Genomic DNA, 23,036 nt, shown 5'->3' on the forward strand with positions numbered 1-23,036 from the left:
ATCAGGTGCTGGGACTGTACGGGGGACCTTCGGCGATCATTTTCCGCCTGAACAGGTTTTGTGGATTGAAACTTCAACATTGAACTTTGCCAGCTCTCAGTGAGTGGTAGTTTTTTTGGTTACATTGAAGCTTTTTAAAACATTGTTCGAGGGAGTTTGGATTTTTAACTTTTTTTGTGCAAGAAGTAAACATGCATGTTCATGTATGTCAAAAGGTCAACAGTATTTTCCGACCAACACAGTGGTTGTCAGGAGCCTTGTGTGGTTCAGTCATTCAGTACACATTAATATGGTCCTGTATAACAATATACAGCACATGAAATAGAAGTGAAAAGGACAGTTTTATTTCTGAGATGGAGTGTGTACACAATGTGTTGATATCAAGAAAAAATGCAGAGGAATATAACTTTAAATGAAATTACTTTGAGGTTAACAAAGATGCACTTAGAGTTAGTACTTCAAATATAAGTGCTGTGGTGGTATAATATAATTGAATAACACTAGTTTTTTCTGAAAAGGATACTTCCGGCAAAAAAAAAGAAGTATTATTTTCATTTCATCTAACATTTCTGTGAGAAACACTGGTACATGTAGTCAAATCCATTAATTACAGCAAGTCAGTTTGCCAGTCAATAGACTGGCAAAAAAAAAGAAGAGAAACTGACGGCGACATACAGGCAGAAAGAAAAAAGTCTATTCAGATTTGATTGCTATTAAAACAAACTTCTGCTCCATGCACCGGTATAGACATCTTAACTTTAACCAAGACATGTTTGCAAAACTGTCATCAAAATGCTGAGCTTGAAGAACATGTTGATTACAAGTAGGTGCATGATTCAAAACCTTAACATATTTATGCTCATATGCCAATATAAACAGGGTGATAAAACCGCCATATGACGCTGCCTGACTTGGTGAAAGAAACTCACAACGTAAGAGTATCTAAATGGTGTTTCTGGGTTAAAGATGTCCATGGCTCCGACTTGAAATAACCCTCTACATTCAAAGAACAAACAGGTTGATGTGAATCATTTCATTTAGGCACCTAGGACACATGTACAGTTGAAACCATACCTCCAAATGTAAATTACTTGTGCATGCTCAGTGCCAACTAACTCAAGTGCGCATGACCTTGTGCATGCATGCCATAAGTTCCCACCATGGGATCATTGCTCCTGTGTGAAAACACACCGTCTGTTTTCCCCACACAACAAATAAATACCTTGTCGCTGTTCTTCCTCCATCATGTCTTTGTGCAGTGCCATGTAGCGCTCCTCATCACACAGCGCCTCGATCCTCTCCTCTTCGGCGGTCAGCATCGGACGTCGGCTGTCCACCCAACCTGACTGATGCTCGGAAAGACTCGGCAGATGACCCCGGCAGTCATATCTACGAATTCGATTTAAAAAAAGGAAACTTTCAACAAAACTCTCCATACATCCTGAGACCTTCTTGTACCATTTTCGACGTGAAAGGACCAGTTGGTATTTACTTCCATTTGGTTGTCGATTTCAGAGGCGGATTCAATTTTTTTTTCAATATTAGGATCTGCTAAAACTGGCCCAACATCCTGTGGTGTACAATGTTGATTTAAAAAATGGGCCATCTATAAAAAAAATACTGTACCAAAATTGATCTATCTCAACTTGTTTTTCTTCAATAAAGTTTGGCAAAACTCTGCCCAAAATTTTAGAACTATCAGGGACTTATTCCGGCTAAGTTTTTCAAACCTACCCTTCCTCCACAATAGTTTGATCTCCTCCCACCCAATCTCTGATTCCCACCGATTTTTTTTTGTCTTGAAATCACAGCTGTAGTCTATAAAATTCGTGGTTTGACTGACATTAGAATCACAGGTTAATGACCACTTCATGAGTAAGCACAAAGCCAAGTTGAACGACCTCAAAAGCTTAATGACACATGGGAATGTCTTGAAGGCACCTGTAGTGGTCAGGTGTGTATCTATCTCCAGGGCCTGGGAGTCTACCTTATGTCAACAACAGGAATGTCCTACAAAACACATTTCTATGCACAAATGCCGCACAAGTCACTTGGCTTTCTAGGATGCCTTATACCTTTCATAGGTGCAAGTATAAATTACAATGTAATGTACACGCACTTGAGTTATTTTAATTTCAGTACTTTCTTACCTTGTGCAAAAGATAGAAAAGAGCATGACATCAACCCTAATTGTGCGTTAGGAAAGACGTTCAATGAACCTTTCCAACTACAAGTACAGCAGAGGGCAGCAAAACCTCCTCAATCAAACAACTCCAAAGAAAACCCTACCTTGGCAATTCTTCCCTAACGGAATTACGCAAATTTGTCACTTTGTCAAGGATTATTCTTTCCCAAGGAAATATGTTCGATGCCAGGCAAATAATCTACATGTAACATGGATAGGGTGCCCAGACCAATAGAATTGATAGAATTAAAAAAGAAAATCCCACAAGAATATCCTTTCAGGGGCAGACCCTAAATTTGGTAACAGAATTACGGCCGGCTGACAAGCATATTTGAGTTCTCGCATAAATTAATAAAATTCTCTGAAGTTTTGAAATATTAAAATTGGACACTGCCTGTTATTTGTAGAGTTCAGGGGGGTTGTTAACTACAATGCAGAACAAAGTTGAAAAAATAATCACTCTTTTCATAATTTGCATTTTAATCATGGTAACGGAATTACGCCTGGGCAGTAACGTAACAGAATTACTGTGATATTCACTGTTATGATAATTTGGCAGCTATTTTGCATATATCGGTCCGCGTTGGCGGCCAGTCCAAGTGTATAAAGAAGAAGTGTAAATGATTCAATTTTGTTTGAGTTTAGTTCCACCTAGCAGACTAGGTCTCTGCGTTCCTTTCATTCTGTTTGTTGAGTTGTGCTCATTCCTTTCTATTGAGTTCGAACATCCGATACAATATTTGGCGACGAGGTTGACGACCACACCCATGGCGACTGCAAGCTCCTTAACTCAACCCTCCCCTTTTCTATAAGAAGCAGGAGAACCAGCCGTTCTTTGGTAGCAATGGATCGCCAGTTTCCAAAACTACCTGCTTGCTATAGGTGGACACGAATTTTCGTCAAAGAGGAAACGAGTAATTCTGCTTCACTGCCTTGGTGTAGAGGGTCAGCGGATCTATACAACATTACCCTGAAGTGGAGAAACTCCCCAAGTGGTACAAATGTATACGAGCACACTATCCAAGTACTAAAAGAACACTTTCAACCAACTGTAAATGTTGTAGCTGAAGGCTACACATTTCGACAAAGAGCTCCGTAACCTGGTGAGTCTATAGACAATTTTTTGTCTGCTCTTCGAGAACTTTCGAAAACATGTGATTTTGGGCCCATGAACGATGAAATGATACGAGACCAAGTTGTGGAGAAAACGAACAGTCCCAAAATTCGAGAGAGGCTACTCATGGAAAAAGAACTGACTCTTCAAAAGACCGTGGACATGGCACGTCGTTTTGAGAAAGCTATTCAGGAAGCTAAAACACTTACGGACTCAAATGTTCAAATGCAAAAAATTAGGTTTAATATGTAAAGGCAATACATTAACACTGAATTCAACATAAATGCATCGCAATACAAATTGCAGTCATTTATAAGGTGCCGCAAAGATAAAACTAGGTGAAAATTACAAGGTCTAAACATATCTGGGCTTCATTTTAGCTCAAAGGTGAAGGTCAGGGACAAATAAAAGCAGGATGGTGATGTCTACATTGTTGGTTAGCAGATTTTGGAATTTGCCTAATTAATAGACCAAATCCAGTAAGCCCAACCCCCTTACATTGACCAATGTCAGGATTGCCTACTCATCACTGTGCTTGAGGATTACTGTGGCTTCCTTGTGGTGGCATACACGTAGCAAAGGCAGTGATTGGTCAACACATTAAGGGCGGGCTTAATGGATTGATCTATTGTAATGTTCCAAAAGGTAAAAAATGGTCAAATAAGATGTAATTTATATATGCTAAAGAATTTATACAGAAAACAACGTTTTAAACAACACTTTTTCAACTTCCACAAACTTCAAGCGGGTCAGCAAGCAGAGGTGACAAAGAATAACGAGTATTTTTTGGAGCACAAACAGTATTTTTTTTCTTAGTACATGTATGTAACTAAAGTGAGTGAACTGAGAAAGTGGCTGAATTTTCATTAATGAATAAAATTTCATTATTATCAGATTATGTATAAACTGCAAAGAGTTATAATAGCCATAGGATTTTGCTATTTACTGTGTGGCTTAAGAAATGACCTCGACTAACGAGTTAAGCATGGGCTGAGCTGGCCCAGGTTGGCCGTCTGTCTACATTACATAGACAGACGTCCAACCTGGCCTAGGGCTTAGCATACATGTAGGCTCATACTCACAGCTCAAAGCTACATGAATGTCTTGCTTAACTTGCCTTAAGCTTTTAGACTGTGTGTACAAATCTAGGTAATGTAAATATTAGTGGGACACCTGATTATTTTTAAATGTATTAGAGCATATTAAAGTTGGAAATAATGTTACTAAGTAATTTTTGTATTATGGATATTGTCCAAGGTTACATACATGTACAATTCGATATGTCATGTACATTTATATGGATGAAATGTGCATGCTTTGTGCATGCATAATTCCGTTACCGTAATTCCATTACCGTTTTGTAATTCCATTACCACTTGGAAAAATGCTGAAAAATTATTACTGTAAAGTTTTTGCTTTTCAGTAATGTTTATAACAGGGTCTTTTTTAAACATATATGATTTGAAGAAAAAAAAACAGACAATTTGTGAAACGCGTAACTTTTGCCATTTTTTCAGTAACGGAATTATATGCTTTTTCAACATTTTCAAATGAAGGCCTACACTATATAAACATATTGATATATATATAAAGATTTTTTTTAAAAATGACCCTGAGTAATGTCAGTAACTTGTAACATTATAAAATTAATCAAAAATTTTCCCTGTAGTATAGAAAATAATACATACACAAAATTTTATTTTTTTACCAAATCTGAACATTTCTAATCATCACTGTTTTCACCTTATATTTTAGGAATACATGTATATATTTTTTCAATTTCGTTTTTTGAACAGAATTCCCCATTTAAATGAGGTCTAGAAGAAGTACAAAATAGGTTCAATATGTAAACATTTATTTTTGACATTTTTTCCTCTCCCATGATTGCTGTAACCGATTTTTGAAAATTAACCAATTTTTCAGGACCAAATTTGCTTAAATTTTCAGAATGTGGACACTCAAAGAAGTTAGAAATCTTCAATTAATGGTAGGCCAAGCAAAATGCTCTGCATACATTGCAAAACTAAATTCATTCAACTGTGATTTAATCACTGGTACATGTACATGTATGTACAATTACTTTTTTACCAAGAAATAACAGTAGAATAATCAGTTTATTAATCCGACTATAAATTTAGTGATGCCCCTTTTGTAAGAAGAGGAGCTTATGGGCCTCAAGCTTGACCAAGAAAGGTTTTTTTTCTTAGCAAATAAACTTCGCCAGTTCATGAATGACTAGGAAATGCAGGCGTCATGGTTACATCACCAGCACCAAATTGAACGCTTCCAACCAACACACCTGTTTCAACCCATGAGGGGGCACTTCTGCTCGAGGGGGATTCAATATTTTATCATAACTTTTGACTTTTATGGTGCAGGGGTTGTTATTTTATATTGGGAATGTAAGGTTTATTTTTACATGTACCTCTAAATTCTTCATTTGTTAAGTCTGTAATCCCCAGTTAAACTTAGGTAGAGCCTTTAGTTCACACTTTGTTTATTGGGTGGAGAAAGAGACTACTTCAAGCACTTCTCTTCATAGATGAGATTCAACCTGTTGACATTCAAAAACCTCCAGTTCTTTGGAGGGATTCACACGCTCTTTCCAATGTTGGAGAAAAAAACGTTCCAATTTCAATACAGCAAACCATGCAGAGTACCCCTTGTGTATGCAGTTCAGACTGGTTCAGACTGGTTCTGCCCTGAGCTACTCGTAGTTGGGTTGGGTATGTCAGATCACAACATAGGAAACTGGCATTACCAGACCCGATACTTGGCACAGGAGCAATGGCCCCTTTGTGACTGACCTTCTGCTTTTGTCTCTTGACAGCAAAGCCCAGGTCGAAAACTCTGTTTAGGTGTAGGGGACTTAACTGAAGGGGGGAGTCATTTTACAACTGCTGCCAATCAAAAGTTCAAGATCGTCAATCTGTCTTCAGCTACTTGACTATGTTTCTTTTATTTTCACACAAAATAGCAGAAAAATGAAATTACTGATTAAACCACATATATGTACATGTATGTTCCCTGAGATTTTGTTTTTCTGTTATGCTCAAAAGGAAATTCCAAATTTTGTTACACAACCTCTTATTTTGTTTATTGTAAAGAGGGACACAACCAAGTGGAAAAAACATTACTTGTAAGTGAATAGTCTGATGTACAGTTATGGAGTGACGAATACCACTTGGCTATTTTCCCACATGTGTTTCCAAAATATATTGCATAAACACTTTAAATATTTAAAAAATACATGTAAATAGTAAAGTTTGACAATTACTTCAATTTACTTTCTACATTCCTAAGATTTCCAACCCTGATTTACGACATTTTCACAAATGATGCTAACCCCCCCTACCTGTATACAGTGACCTTTCTAATGCCTGTACATGAAGTATGATCAAGCATGCAAATTGCATAAACTCTTGAATTTCAATTAGCCACCATGCATTTTAATGTACTCGCTGTTTTCTACATTGCTTGAGCTCTGATATACTACCTTTCAAACGAGAAGAAAAATATGTACACATAAAGCATAAGGGAAAAAAATTGTGCAGCAAGAAAGCACAGCAGAAACACTAGCTGCTTGCAGCTGCCCAAATATAAGGATATGTACCCGTATTTCTTCAAATGATCTGTAGGACCTACATGTACTTTGCATAATGAAAACACTAACAGACATCAATGAATTCAATATAATTCCAAGCTTAGTATTTAATTCAAGTTGCATAACTTGTGCTGTGTACACCCCTATATGAATATCAGTACCACCGCACTTTCCTCACCCAATTTGCCATCTTGCATATCAGGCTTATGCGAAAAATCGAGTTGACCAAATAAGCGGGATAATTGGGATGGCCGCTCCCCACCATAACAAGACAATATACATGTACAGCATTAATGGACGCCGTCTCTAAACCTGTGTCCAAAGCTATCTTGTTCATGTTATTCACATCACTGTGTATTCATGAGCTGTGCCTCACCTAAATTTGACGGGGGAGGGAGAGGGAAATTAACGCATGACCGCCCCACAAGTTTGGTTCATCAGACACTGAATCTGATTTGACTGCCAAGGCCCTGCCCGGGTTCCAGATCCCCGGTCCTCATAAATTCTCACAGCCACGGTAGCTGCCAGGACACTGTGTCAAAATGTATCCCCTAAGAAAGTGCAGGGTGCTTCGTAGACTGAGCGTGTCTTGACACGCTTTGAGCTGTGTTTGTTAGAAGAAGACAGATTCTAATATGAGGTTTGACTGGTTCAGAGCTTCTTGCACACAAGCTAGGCAGAGATAATTTGTTTAGGAGACCACCAGACCTGATTGTACAGGATTGGCAGCACACATACACATGTACATAGTCAGATGTTCTCATCTCAGTTCCCTCAATTCTGTGTCAAACTCAAATCCAAATTATACCAAGTTGAGTTTTTATGCTGCGCCTGAATCTGTTGTCTAGAGCTACATGTACATGTACCGGTAGTCTTCACTCCATTGGAAATAACGCAGAGATGCACAGACAAACGGACCAAGCCGTAGCTCTGTAAGCCTGTTTTGGACACAGCCTAAGTCTTCTGGAGTCATTATCAAAACAACATGTTATCAGCTACAATTTTAACTGTTAAAACCCACACATAAATGCTACACAGGAAACCTTCAGTTTTACCGGTATTTGTAATTTTCTCTTGTTGTTATTGATTACTTCCCAACTCAATCCATGAGAACTAAGCATTTGATGGATTAAAACAAAACAGAGCCTGGAATAAATGCGGGAACAGCAGGCTCCAATATTTTTGCCTGAAAATTCAGATGCACAAGGAACTGTTATCTACATGTACTTGTACTGTATGCATGATGCCGATACTTACATCAAATTGAAAAAGTTTAAATTACCCCTGTAGGCCTACATAGTTGTGATAACCTACAGCAACTTTGTTCAACCTGATTTATGGTGGAAACATGAGCAATTTCAAGACTGCATAAAAGCACTTGCATGTACATCTACATGTTTGCACAAATTTTAACATACAATAGTAGTATACTGTTGATACATGTGTTGGGGGGGTTATACTTAGACTTCAAGGTAAACCTTTCAATAATCTTAATGATTAAAAAAAAACTTGATTAATGTGTCCACGCTTGTGTCTCCTGCGTGCCCAAAGGCTCAATGACCACAGCTGAGATTTTTTGCGTGGATGTAGTCCTGCACACTTATTTGCACTCATCCAAACCTTTTTCTGGATAGAAGCCCCAGGCAACTGAATTATGAGAATCTCACAGATGCACATATCGTGCAGACTGAGTGCCACTCTCTGAATTTTCAATAATGCCTCGCTACATCTACATATAGCCTCAGCCTCAGCCTGCCTGACAAAATCATAACTTTGTGTATTTGGTACAAGAGGTCGAGCTTTGACCCAGACCTTCTCAGATTCCTCACAATCTATTCAGAGATCCACATGCATGTACATAGACATGTTGAAGAGGAATTAAATATAATCTAAACCTTTTGCCCAAAATACCTTTTCATTAAACTACCCACTGGTACATGTAGTTGCCAATATAAAAAGTGAAATTTAAACATGTTTTCTTGCATTCAAATTGTAAGGATCAAAAATAACAATTGAGTAGGGATTCGTACAGTGGCAAAATGCCGGAAAATGTGCTTCAGGTTTTAAGTAATCATGGTTCCAAGGGTACATGTACATGTACCTAAGTATTGATACAGAAATACAGGCATCCTGTTTCGAGAGGCCTACAATAGCATCCTTGTAGGATTCAAGAAAGTAACGTCCAGCCACTATCGCATGAATCTTGATGCCCTTGATAAATTAAAGTTCGGTGCCTGTAGAGATAATGTACATGTAGTGACACAGGGCTTCTGCACACAAGGATTCAAAAAGGTTTCCCCAACATTAATGCATACACTTGTATACATGTAGGCCTACAATGTACATGTACATGTAGGCCACATAAAATTTAAAGCGGCTAAGGGACAGTAGTAATGGCTACGGTTGCAGTCTGCGGGCCAGTGAATAGGCCCCACATTGCCTGCATGGGCCAGATCACAATTTTCATGCTCTAAAATTCTCTGCTACTAGTGCATTTATGGAAGGTCAAGGGAATCATACTTTTATGGGTAAGTGCAGTCACACTAAAAAGAGTGACCCAAGTGTTGAACAGGGTTACCAGCTAAATACATGTATATTATGCTAATAAAAACTACCAGTACATGTACGTACATAAATTGGCCATGCATTACAACACTAATTTCAGGCTTGAATTGAGGCTAGCAAGGCAAACAGTTTTCATGTCAATCATCCCACTATCTACCAGTACTTCAGGCATTCTGGTGCCCAGTTGTGTAACCATGGTGCAACCTCAGCCACATTGATTTTTTTTTTTAAGTTGTGGGGGCTAATTGCTGCCAGGCTAGCCAGGCTGACCTTGGCATGACCTCATCATTGAGGACAGCAAGTCTGGATTCCCTTGCCACATAGCATCAGTGACCCCGCCTAGTAGGTGATGACATCAGCAATATGGCCGCTTCATCCTGGTGTCACGCAATATTGATGTCTCCACCAAGGTGATGACATCAGCAGTGCGGCACCCTCCGCTGGCAGATGCTGACTCCAGAAAAATAATGCAATTTATTCGGATCCTTCTGCTGAAACAAAATTGCTTAATATTACAAAGGATTCCAGTGCATGAAAAGTTCCTGAACTTGAACCAGTTTCTTGTGCCTACTGGTACATGTAACAGAAGATTTTCCCCCTTTAAAAAGGAAAAATCTTCCATGAATAGGAAAGAGTAGCCCTATAAAAACTATACAATTCTAACCATTTCAAAATATCTTGACTCCTATATGGATCTGAAAGATATTCTCAAACATTTTCAACGGCAAAAATGTTTCTTAGGTTTTCTTTTGTTCACACATGTGCACGTACATGGATGTACATACATGTACCTACTTTAACTTTTTCCATGCAATCTTGAGGAGGGGGAAAGGGACTTTACCAGTATAGTTTGAAATAAATTAGCCACTCTTCTGTTTCTGGTTTTTCTTCAAAATATTTCCTTGAGTATATATGCCAATCAAGCTACTTCTACGTAGTTATCTCTTTTAGACTGAGCATCCTCATTTCAGCCCCGCCCATTCAAAAACAAGCCTAGAAGTTGCTGGAACCACGCATACACACATGGTGCCTTGTGGGGTACCGGAACAATGCAAGGTACCCCCACAAGGCCAGTTTTGATCCTTGCGGGGTACTAAAGTGGACCCCACAAGAATTTCACGAAATATTTCAAATTTACTCAAAAAGGAGGAAATTTCAAGTGCCATTCATCTGTCGCAAATTGAAGAGTTTTATATAAGGGACATACGGTTGAAATTTCAATCCGGGAAACTGAATTTGGTTGAAATGGCAGGGATTTGAATTTTTTTCCGTGTTGTGTGGGAGTTTCGTACAAGAGAACAAAAGAAATGACCCACAAGTATACACTGTCCATGTGTAAGGGTACATGTACAAGCATACATGTACATGTACATGCACCGGTGCCGGTACCTAAGACTTACAAACTAACTCCCTGCAAGGTAAAATATGCATGTTCATGTTATACACACTGATGAGATGGTCCTGTGGATATCGATACGCACAATACACACAAACCCAGTTGTCAATATTTGCAGGGTTATTCTATGGCCAGTAAACATCACAAAACCCAACTCCCTCAATTACTTGAAACTCTACATGTAAATACACATTAATACTCACCAAGAGGAAATCTTCATTTAATGTACATGTAAAGAAATATTTTGGTGACTTTTGTTTAAAAATTAGAAGAAAATATGTATAAGACCTTGAGTCTCAAAGGCTGGGCAAGCTGTTTCCCTCACAAAAATATTTAATGCCTAAAAAAATAATGGCCCAGCCTAACACAAAGACTCACAAGTCATTAGAACCACTTTGAAGTTATATTAAGGGCTTTTTAAGAATCTTGCTCAATGGAAATCAATAGGAATCCTCCACATTTTTACCAAACATGACCCCCCTTTTTCACTGAGATGCCAAGTGAGTGATATTCCAAAATAGACAGCTCACTTTTCTCTTTCTAATGGAAACTACCGTACGTAGGCCATATAAAACATAACAACAGAAAAAAATACTGTTCATGTAAAATATATACGTTTAGAATGCTATTTTATGGTCAATGATGTCAAATTCAGATTACATGATTTCCCAGAAGACACAGCTGAGCTCCAAGCAATCTAATTGTACTGAACATACATGTGCTGTACACGTACATGAACCAGTGCATGTAGTTTATGGACAGAGCTCAGGGTCATTGTTTCAGCATTGTTAACACACCACACATGGCACACACTCGGGCTAAGTCAACAGATCCATCTGCCCTGGGTACCAGTCTCTCTCTCTCTGACATGTTTTATGCCAGTCAAGAAAAACAAACATTCATTAACGTACATGTATAATGAGCACCTGGTTATTGACGTCCCCAAAACCTGAAGAAAGTTGGCTTCTCTTGTCCCCCATTAATTAAGAAAAACTAACACAAAAGCATGCTGGTCCTGAAAAATACCGGGGTAATTTTTGGAGGATAAAGTGGATAAACTGATAGCACACAACACCAAACCATCTCTCCATGGTACAGCACAACACCAAATTCCTGAAAAAAAAAATTTGGAGGTACAAGTAACCTGTAGGTTTGGGCAGAGCAACAGAGATACATGTAAGGGTAGGATCATCACCGTCATTGAGAACAATGAAATAAATAGTGCTCACATGTAACATGCATGTACCATATACATGTATGTACCTACATGTACTTAGACCATCCAACCCTATGTTTGTTTGCTGTCTCCACACTTGTAAATGTCTTCCATTAATTAATTGGACCCTATGAGAAACCTACAGTACCGTTTCTCACTGTTCTGTACTTATTCTCAGAGGATGTCCATCACACAGGAACGGGAAGACTAAACCTACACATTTCGAAGTTCTTCTCCCCCTCCTACCTTTGAATCCCAAATCTACTCTGCCAAGATGCATGTAAGCCTGACAGTATGCCCTATGACTTTAAGAAATGTTCAATCCTCACTGCAGCGTCGTAGACAGAATGATCCACTGGTTCATGGCTGCATTTAGGATATTTAATAACCCCCCATTGGTACCTATCTCATCCGTGCTGGACTTATATGGAGAATATCTGCAGTGAAAGAGCGGATCTGTCTACAAACTTGTATAAATGTATGTAGCATAAAAATTGTTATGAAAACTATGTGACTGGTAGTAAAGTACACCATCAAGTGAAACGACCCAATTTCCCTTCCCCCCAAAAAACAAAACCCAAAACAAAACAAAACAACACAAAACAAAATGAAAGTATACATGAACCGGTATGTGCGTGCACACAGCAGACACTTTGTCTGGGTGGACAATAACAAAAACATTTTGATATGCCAAAGAAGCAGGCGTTTCCACAGCACTGTTGCAGTTCAGTTCAGAAAGAAACGAAGGACGTGAAGGTTAATTAAACAATGGACTCATGGAAGAGAGATTCATGGAAAAGAACCGAAGACTTGAATATTCAGCCCCAGAAAAAATGGCCAGCCGATGATGTATCTTCCAAATTCTATTGACTTATTAACCACTTGCCGCTGGGGATTTTGGTTTCGGACACGTATTCTTTATACGCGTGGACGGGGTTTCTGAAATCAGACAAAGGGAACTGGGCCAGGTATCAAAACACCGTATTTATAACAAAAGACCAGGCTGCTGGGATTTACAAACATTTTTTCACTCTCAATAGTGGAGAAAATTTTGAAACAGTACACCACAGTTTGGGGCATTCAGCACAAGCGGATTACCACCGGAAACAAAAGCATTCCACCACCGAAGCGATGAGCCACACAATACCACTGCAAGCTAATCTGGTCCCTATTGAAAAGGTCAGCATTGCACTGTACCGGGTTTGTGAACAAAAGAAAATTACGTAACATCACACAATCTGGGCTCTTTTTACAAGGCGGCAGGCCTGGCTGAAATACTCCAGCGTCAATAGATGTTGTCTGTCAGATTAGAGTAGAAACCAGACAGTCCTTCGTGTGGGTGTAAATGTCCAGTAAATGAAGATATGAATTTTCAAAGAATTTAAATACAGAAAAAAATGATAATTATCCCATCCCAGCATCATCAACATTCATAAATGCCCCCGGGGCAATGTGGTTAATTGCCCTTAATTGTTTCAGTTTTGAAGTTATAAACACATAGATCTGTAAACAAATGTACAAGCAGAACTTTTGTTTTCTTCGGCACTGTCAAAAGCCATTGCTTTGATGTGAACAAACATCTGAATAAACAGAAAACACACTTGGTAATTTTTTTTCTGTTTTTAAGCTAGGAAACATACACTGTACATCCTTCCCACACAAGTACTCCTACATGTACATGTACATGTATACAACGACTTTCAAACCAATTCTGGCAGATAACCTACGTGTATCAAAGCTTTCATTGATTTCAAGGAGTTACATGTAAGTTACATAATCACGGGGAAAAAATTCCCCAAATGAAAACAAATTTTTGGAAGGAACGAGAGAATAATTCTTTTCAGCAGCATCTAATGCAGCATTACTAAAGTCCAAGATGAAAATCCTTTACATATCTGGAAACAGAAATAAAACAAATATGTACATTGTTTACTACATTTATCAGTGATGTACATGTACACATGCATCGTATCATGGTCCATTTCAGGTGCTAAAAAAAAGAATAAAATATACAGGCCCTTGGTATGAGGCCCTTTTGTTCTGTGTTGCGTGGTCATCATCTATTTCAACATGACATTTCCACTGATTGATTGTATAGTTTGCAGAGAGCATGTAAAGTGGCTGTGCATCTTATTGGGATGGGAGATGTCATCTTAATGGATTTCCATTCTGCTAATTGGTTGCGTTTGGCCTTGTTGCTGTGGAGGTTCTCTGATCTCTGCTGAAAAAGGAAAGCAACACAGCAGGCCAGACAATTACTGTGAGTGTGAGGATGTTGGAATAAGGAACTTAGGAAGCCAACCAAAGAAAGATAAAAAATGAAACGGAAAATCATGCTGAAAGAATTTAGCCCAAAGCAAACGTAGATGTACATGTACCTTTAAATGCATACGAAAAAAGATCAAATTACGCATTTATATGCATGGTTCATGATGAAACATGTTCTTGTACATGTACATACATTTACTGTGACATGTATGTACATGTACAATGTGTACGTGTGTATGTCCACATGTATTGCACTATGGGTTTGCAGACTAACACGAGAACGTACATCTCTGAATGCCTCCCCCTTGCCTGCACAGGTACCGTACAATAAGTAAAATATTTCTGGCTTTGTCTTTGTGGTTGATCAATGAGCCAACAAGGCAAGATTTCCAATGGTTCAGAACATGAAATGTTGAAGGCACCATTTGATTTGATTCGGTACCTGCCAAGCTGTGACAATTTTTTTTTTAGATGCAGGGCATGCCATAAATTTGCTTGCCCAAATTGGATCAACATTCGCCCAAGATTTCTCAGAATCCATGATTAGTATGATTATTTAACTTAGGCCTGCTGGATGCACGCAATCTTTAATTAACGTTTTTGCAAAAATGCTACCAGGTTCCTGAGGAAACAGAGCACGCTAAAATAAAATGCATCACAACCTGAAAAATACCAGTACATCGTGTGGTGAATTAACAGTAAATGAAAGATATCGTATCAAATTTACAATGAGTCAGTACCGTACACATCTTGTCCCTTTGCCGCTGTTCCATCCTGTACACGTAACCCCTTACAAAACATGGAGACGCTTACCTTTTTCATCAAGTGTATATATGCAACTGACAGAACAGAGGTGATGAACACACTTGGTTCAACAACCAGTGCCCAAGGTGGGAATATTTTTCGTATGTAAGAACTTTCATATAAGCAACTTGGATAAGGAATCCGACGTCGCCGTATTGTAGAGTTTATAATACTTTTATGCACTGTAGGATGGTACATAGATATCATTATAAACTGTTGATTGCTAAATACAGGCGACAAAAATTAGATATATTGCAAACTTTTTTTGACATCCAAATAATGACGATCCCAGGAATGACTGAAATGACATGGCAACCCCATTACCCAATCTATTAAATGCTTAAGCCTAATTCTGATTGGTTTACAAAATTTCTTAAGAATGAAAATAGCCAACAGCATACGTCGTTTCAGACATGCACGTTGGAAACTCTGATCAGCTGAGAGAAAATGGTGTTTGTTTATCTCAACGTCGATGACAGCCGCGTTGGAAATGTTATACACATGCACAGGGAAATGTGGGGTGAAGTTGCCACTTATGACTGAAAAACGACTTGAGTATTTTTGTTATTTTTTATCATGTTGGAATTATAATTGATGTCCATAGTTAAGCTTTAGCGCATAAAGCAATTTGTTTACTAAATGCAGGTAAGCCTTTCTGGACTTGTCCGAATGGGTGCAGCTAGTCAGAATTTTAATTGCTCACATAAAAATCTGATTTCCCCAGCTATCAGACAGGCGATTTATCTCAGCATGATACCCACAAAGAAAGGGTACTGATAGCATAAGAATACTTCCACTGTCTTTCAAGTTGATCAAGGAAGTGGAAGGATGATCCAAAAAGACAGCAGCTTCTCAATACTTCAGTGCGAGAACTGACGAGGGCACTGTTTTCTTTGGTTCCTGTCAGCCAAGAGAGGGCTCTCTTTGATGGCATGTGCATGTGTTCCGCATGCACAGTACCTAAGGTTCGGTTAATTTTTGCCAGCTCCACAGCATAATGAGGCGAGTATGCTCATACGTTGCTGTGATACACATGCTTGCCTGGTTGCTACAATTTGTCGGTTCAGTGTGCAATCAGCCGAAGGAGAGCATGTCCTGGATGCTGAATTTGGCCGCATTTCAAAACATGACTTTTCAACTTGTGATTTGAAATCAAGATCCTAGAATTTTGTCTTTCTCGGAATACCGTATACACGTGTACATTCACTGATCTCAAACCTGATAAGGTCAGTTGCACAGCACCCTTCTTTACATTTTAAGAACTTCTGTTACCTCAAATGAACATGATGCACAATTAAAAAATGATGGACTACACCTGAGGATTTTTGACTGCCACAAATTCCAATTTCTTGGAACTGCAGGTGCCTGGTCCCCACCAAGCAACACTGTGCATGTAGAGTGTGTGTCATCATAGAGAGAGGACACAGAATGCAAGGGTACAGAGTCATGAGAACTGAAACAAAATATCCTGATTTTATACATGTAAATACCTCCAAAAAGCACGCTACACAAAAGTTAATGCGCACTGAGGTATTTATTCATTCACTAACCAATAAACATGTAAATGTACAGATCAGTACATGGACTCAGAACATTACGGTAGCTATTGGATGGATTTTCAGATTTTCAGAAGAAATATTGTACGTCAATGTCATTTGGTAAATTAAGTTTCATGCAGCACACCAAATGCAATGTTGATTTAACAGGGTAAATATTTTCTGTCAACCTAGACATCAGATTATGTACATGTACATGTACATTGTACATGTACATTAGTTTTCAATGTGGGTGACTGCAGTAAAAATAGTCCGAGAGCAGACACATCAAAACATATTTTCTGAATATTAAACCTCCTCATTCATGTGCACTGTACATCTTTTGTCGTTCTTCTGCCACGTTGGCCTTCTAAGAAGTGCGGTTGTCATGCTTTTAGTCAAGTGTTTCCCTTAATACTGGTCTCTGCATTCACAGAAGCCATAGATGCTGCGAGCTCATTTGCCTACAGATGCGTCATCTTATATACATGTATACTACACCCCTGCCAGGCCTTGCATGCTTGGCTAGCATCTGCCCATGTAGAACTTCAACCAGGTACGGGGATGGTGGACACAGAAGAAAAAAAAAGGATGAGATGGGTCAATGTCAGTTTGACTAGGTTGACTGGTTGTTGCTACGCAGCAACGAGGTGTCAGGATGGAACGCGGTCGAGAGAAGATGAGGAGGCAGGGAGGTGTGAACACTGGGAATTCACCGACGATCGTCTTGGCTGTCGCATCTGCTCTTCTGGAAGGACCTTGGAAATTACTTCCAAGGGGTCTTATGTGTATGGGTAACTTGATAATAAAAGGGGCCAATTTGGGATAGAAGATTTCAGTGGTTTTTGATGTACATACCCGTATATAAATGTCAACATTATGTACATGTACTGTGCTGTTACTGGACAAATTTAGGAATCATTGTATCAGCTAATCCACAATTCTGAATCTGCTGAAAGTGAAAACATTTAAGGACACATACAGGTAATGGTTTGGCCTTATCGGTTTGGCCTTAAATGAAAACACTCAAGGACACGTACATTTGTACATGTACCGGTACAGGTTATGGTTTGGTCTTATCGGTTTGGCTGTAAATGAAAACACTCAAGGACACGTACATGTACCGGTACAGGTTATGGTTTGGTCTTATTGTTGGGCATATTCATCTCATGCCTTTAGGTTAGCTTTCACACCTTAAATTACTGTAATTAGAATCCATTTATTTATGCAAATTTTTCCTTGTTTAGTTTCCATTTTTATTTTCACCTCCTAATATTTTTTTATTGAAAATATGTAAATGTATACGGTGCATGATAACTGATCATAGTAATCAAATATTTGGCATGGTATGGTACAAGCTGAAGTACCTACACATGTACATTAACGTAGACAAAAAAATTCTGGGTACCCTCAACTTACAATTTCCTGTAATGCTGACAGGTTTGAACAACCACTAGCCTTGATTCAAGCCCAAACAACCCCCTCCCCCGGTTGTCCAATAAACAGGAACAAATGCTTTAACCATGGGGAAAGATCACAGGCTAGAAAAAGTCTACCTGTACATGCACAGTACATGTAGGTTTGTGTACATGTGGAAGAATCCACATCTACATGTAAATTGACAAAACATGGACATACTGTACATGTACTTTCCTCCAAAACAAATACATACCGGTATGATGTACATGTACATGTGGCTCTTGGTTTAAGCATAAATTCAGAGGATATAAAAATAACCATATTGATATATGTATACATCGGCTTCAACAATTCTCCAAAATTATTGCATTATTAGTGATTAGTATAATTTATCAGTGTAGGTTTTTCACGACACTGAGAATAGTGTCCCAAGCACTGAACACATTGGTCATTCCGTGATTTTTTCTCCTTGCCAACGTCACATCTGACATATGATTTCGTAAGCTCAGAACAAGTTATTTAATTTCCAAGAATGATTAGGTAACGCACATTATAGCCTGATGTCAATTTCAATGATATTTCCACGCCAAATTACACCGGGCAGGTGTAACAGGGACACCAAAAATGCCACTTTTAGATCCCAGAACTATAGATTGACCCATGGGGGTGGAAAAGGTATGTCTGATATTTCCACTTCATTTAAATGTTTGTCGGCAAGGAGAACTACATCCCCAACTGCACAAATTCAATACAATTTGTCCCAATGACAGCTGTGTCTACAGGCATTCCTTAAAATTGAAAATTGGCAATGTCAAACAAAGACTGCCACCTGTACATGTGACAAAACTGGTACTTGTGCCCTGTCTCTTTTCTATTACACCCCTGTCTAAGTTTAGCCATACCACTGACTACCCTGAATCCACCACCTGGATTGGCAGCTACATACATGCAAAGCCCAGACAATATGGCTGTGCGTGAAGACTAATAATCCAATTTTGTTTGAATGCTTTAGACCATCGAGTTCAATTTTGATAGATTCAGGAGCTAATCATTGTCTAGGGAATCAAGTGCAAAAGAGGGCTACATTTTCCTACACACTGCTGCCATATTCTTATTGCTGGGTGGGGGGGACTGTCTTTAGAATTCAACATAAAGATTCAGAACTTATGAGGTCAAGTGCATGGTACAATATCCATGGACCTCTCTTTGCCAAATGGAAAGTCTGACCTCAAAGAGAATTTTTCAACAGTTTCAAGACATCAGTCAAGCACAAAAAGGCTATAATTAATACGGTTCAACTGCCCTTCCAAAGCCTGAATCTAGTTCATATGCAATGCCCATGAGTATAAGCACTGTCCACAGGCATTTCAAGCAGTGGGTGGTGTGGTTATGAATACATGCAGAGAGGAAGGATAGAGCCTATGATATCACTTTCATTTATTGAGCATGACCTGTGCCTTGTGTGCAACAGTAAACACCAGGTTCACACTGTGTCCAGTTCTGGGCTGTGGACTGAAGGTGCTAAATTACGTCGCTTGATTGTGACAATGTTGCCCATGTGGCTGTATTATTCTTTAATCAACACGAATGATTATAAATGAGTTTTCACAAACTTGAGCTGTTAATGGAAGAAGTTGATGGGCAATATAAAGTGTCTGAACGTGTATCTGTTAGTTGCCCACAGACAGGGTAGCCCATTATCCCTTCAAGAAATATCACTCAAAATTTTAAAAAAGGAAAAAATTAAATGCAAAAAATGCCAACTCTGTCTTACCCAAATCCACTCAAAAACTTTGGACATCAGCACATAACGTACATGTACGGTACAGTATGTGTAGCCTGGTTTACATTAATAAAAATCAGTTTTTCTCGGTCAGAAAAATTACTGTGTAATTTTATTTGTACTTACATGTAGTCCAATATTTGCACATGGTTAGCACACCAACGATAGGGTACTTGGGTATGCTCTTTAACATATCCGTGCATTTGCACCAATGAAGAAATATTTGTACACTGTTCCAAATGACAACAGCTGTGATATTATACCGGAAGTTGTACATACAGTACATGTATGGTAGAAACTGGCTGGTCCTGTAGAAATCTACAGGCCTGACAGACACCTGTCCAAGGCTGTACGGAGAAACTTAAAATGAGGAGCCACTGGCTCCTAAAAAATAAAGTTAGGCGCCAGGTCGATTTTTGTACTTACATGTACTGTACACGCATTTGCAATATACACAAGTTATACATCTATGTACCAGTAAAAAATCTGAAAAAACACACAGAAACTTAATTCTGTCATTTGGATTTTGTACTTGTGGAATAAACTAAAAATTGACAACCAATTACATGAAAAAAAGTTGAAAGAAAAGGCAAGACAAGTTTGTTCTCTTACGTTTGAGCTTTTCATACCTGGAACCGGCCTGGATCAAGGGAAGCTTTGGTTTCAAACTTCAAGTACATTGTACATTTGGGGCTGAAACAAGTTTATTGCCCGGGAATCATGGCATTCACAAAGTGCTAGTGCATTATGAAAATGCAAAATGTCTAAGCTCCCCATACACACTCTATAGAGGGATCCCAATACGACGCTTTTAGCGTCGATCTGCGCACTTCCGCGTTTGAAAACGAGGCTGTATGTGTCAGCTTCAATTCTTAATACGATCAGATGATTGAAAGTAAGGAGTCAAGACACAAAATACATAAAGGTACATGTATGTTAAATTCAGACTTTTCAGGCTGAAGATTTTTGTGGAAGAGTCTTTCAGGATGACTCGACACGTAAAAATCCAAAGAAAAATAACGACAATTGACTAACGTCTCTGCGATGGTCGTGTTTCTTGTGCAGTGGGCGTGGTTTAAAATGAAGTAGCGTCACACTTAAGAACCGGATACTCTATGTACTGTGTGGACGCCGCGGGCGCGCGTGACAAAGTTCAACACAGAGAGCCTCGGTTTCGATGCGGATATGCACAGACGGCGCTAATGTGAAATCCCTCTATACAGTGTGTGACAAAAAACCAGTCATCTCGGATACCTACATGTACATGTACATGTAGTACCTATACGTGTGTGTATGTTCCTACAGTGTACACGTACATACTGTTCATAGCTACATGTACATGTATGTTGCAGTTAACATGGGCTCATGCTTTATACATTATGGGCACAAATCATGGTTGCCATTGGCGATAACAATTAAACATTTGGTCGCATATCACTATTTTAAGGCACAAATGCGACTGTTTTGGTCACACCATACAGCGCTGCACCTGCCTTCATCAAGTCTGTCAATCAACAATTCATTGTACGTGATATGAACAGGTTCATCACAAACACATGCACAGATTTGGAACCAACGCAAGTTAAACAAATGTAATTTTTAAGTAAATGTACATGCACAGGTATACTGGCTACAAGAGAAGTATGCAGGCTCTCTAGATTTTTTGCACTCTCTTGCGTAAAGTGCATACATGTGAAAAAACAAAACCAATGTAAACACAAGTAAAGAGCACATGGTTAACTAGCCAAAAACTTGCCTTCAAATAAAATCATTGAAAATTCAAAAAAAAGGCAGGAATCCCACCCCTTGAGATTCTGTAAATTAACCAAACATCTGTGTGTGGAAATGTTAATTGCCCACTTACATGTATATGGGGTTTATAGTATACCATGTATACAGAGACTATACACACCCCGGCATTCCAACAAAAAAGCCAAAAAAGACAGAAAAGACACCAGCCTTGTAAAAGAAAAAGGTTGAAGTTCACAGGTCTCTTGTGCATGTTTATTTTAACCTGTCTGCTGTAACCTTTCCAGCGCAGAGAGAAATGCAGCCTCCTTCGGGTAACCCTATTACTATTAATGAACATGTCATGACAACTCAAGGACATACGAGTAACAGCCATTCAAGCAAAACTAGTCTACACCCTGAATGCGCATCCAAGTGTAACCCAACGCCTTCTGTTACCAGTTTTTTTTCTTTTCAGTTGGAAGTACATTCACAAGGGAAAAAAGAAATGTTAATCATAGGGAACTGGTAATGATACTGACCGCACTGGTACTTCCAATCAAACAATGACTGCCCTACATGTTAACATGTACATGCACTTACACTGCACAGCTGAAGCATTTGCTGTTATGGCAAAGTATTTTCATGTTCTCCACAAAATCAAAATATTAAATGAAGAAATTCGGTTCTATATTTGTCAGATCGTGCAGAGATTTTTTTCTTTTTCTTTCAGGGGGAGGGAGGCATCAAACTTCATTACTTTTTGACAAAAAAGTGTTTGGAACAGACGTGTATTTAGCCAAAATTACAAACTTGAGACTACATGTATTTGGGGCATTGAAGAGAAGGAAAATGATGGACCAGGTACCTGTAATCTGCCCTAGGTTTGTGTCTCCCAGACTTGGACAACAACAAAGATGCATGTGCAGGCAGTACAGATTTTAACAGGTTAACATTAAAACATCTTGTCCAAGAGTTTGCAAATTGTTGGCTTCTGGGGATCTGAGCAGGATCCTCAGACCTCATGTGCCGTTTGATTCTGTTCGGTAAAGCAGGATTTCTTCAGAAAAGAATTCCGTAAGACATTTAAAGAGGGCTACAATCAATCCTTTGAAAGACACGGTGCCGCTTTAGTCAATAAAGCACTTGAAAAAAGACACAATTATGAATTATGTTATTGTGGAAAAACATCAGAAACTGGAGCTCCCATGGTCAACTGAATAAACCAAAACTACAGTGAAGAGAGAGTTGTCAGAAACAGGAAGGCCTACATCAACAAGCTTCTGTAACGAATGGCATTTCCATTGTCCCAACAAATCGTGAGACGAGGAAGCCTCCGAAAAGGGAGCATTGGATTTCGCAGGGCAGGGCAGAGGTTTCCGGCTCAGATTCCTGCTGTGATGAATTGCTTCTTCACTC

General features: G+C 38.9%; 1 protein-coding gene across 1 annotated transcript in view; it reads right to left on the minus strand.

The window, feature by feature from the left end:
• Window positions 1–23,036, minus strand: part of sfswap (splicing factor SWAP) — a 53,756-nt gene that overhangs the window by 25,927 nt on the left and 4,793 nt on the right. Inside the window, exon 2 of the mRNA XM_087141218.1 lies at window positions 1,223–1,389. Coding sequence (XP_086997344.1) covers window positions 1,223–1,389 — 167 coding nt within the window. The remainder of the gene's footprint in view (window positions 1–1,222; window positions 1,390–23,036) is intronic.

The sequence above is a fragment of the Acanthaster planci genome, linkage group LG09 (genome assembly GCF_054643075.1).
Source record: "Acanthaster planci isolate LZ-2023a linkage group LG09, COTS_SCS, whole genome shotgun sequence".
Taxonomy (NCBI): Eukaryota; Metazoa; Echinodermata; class Asteroidea; order Valvatida; family Acanthasteridae; genus Acanthaster; species Acanthaster planci.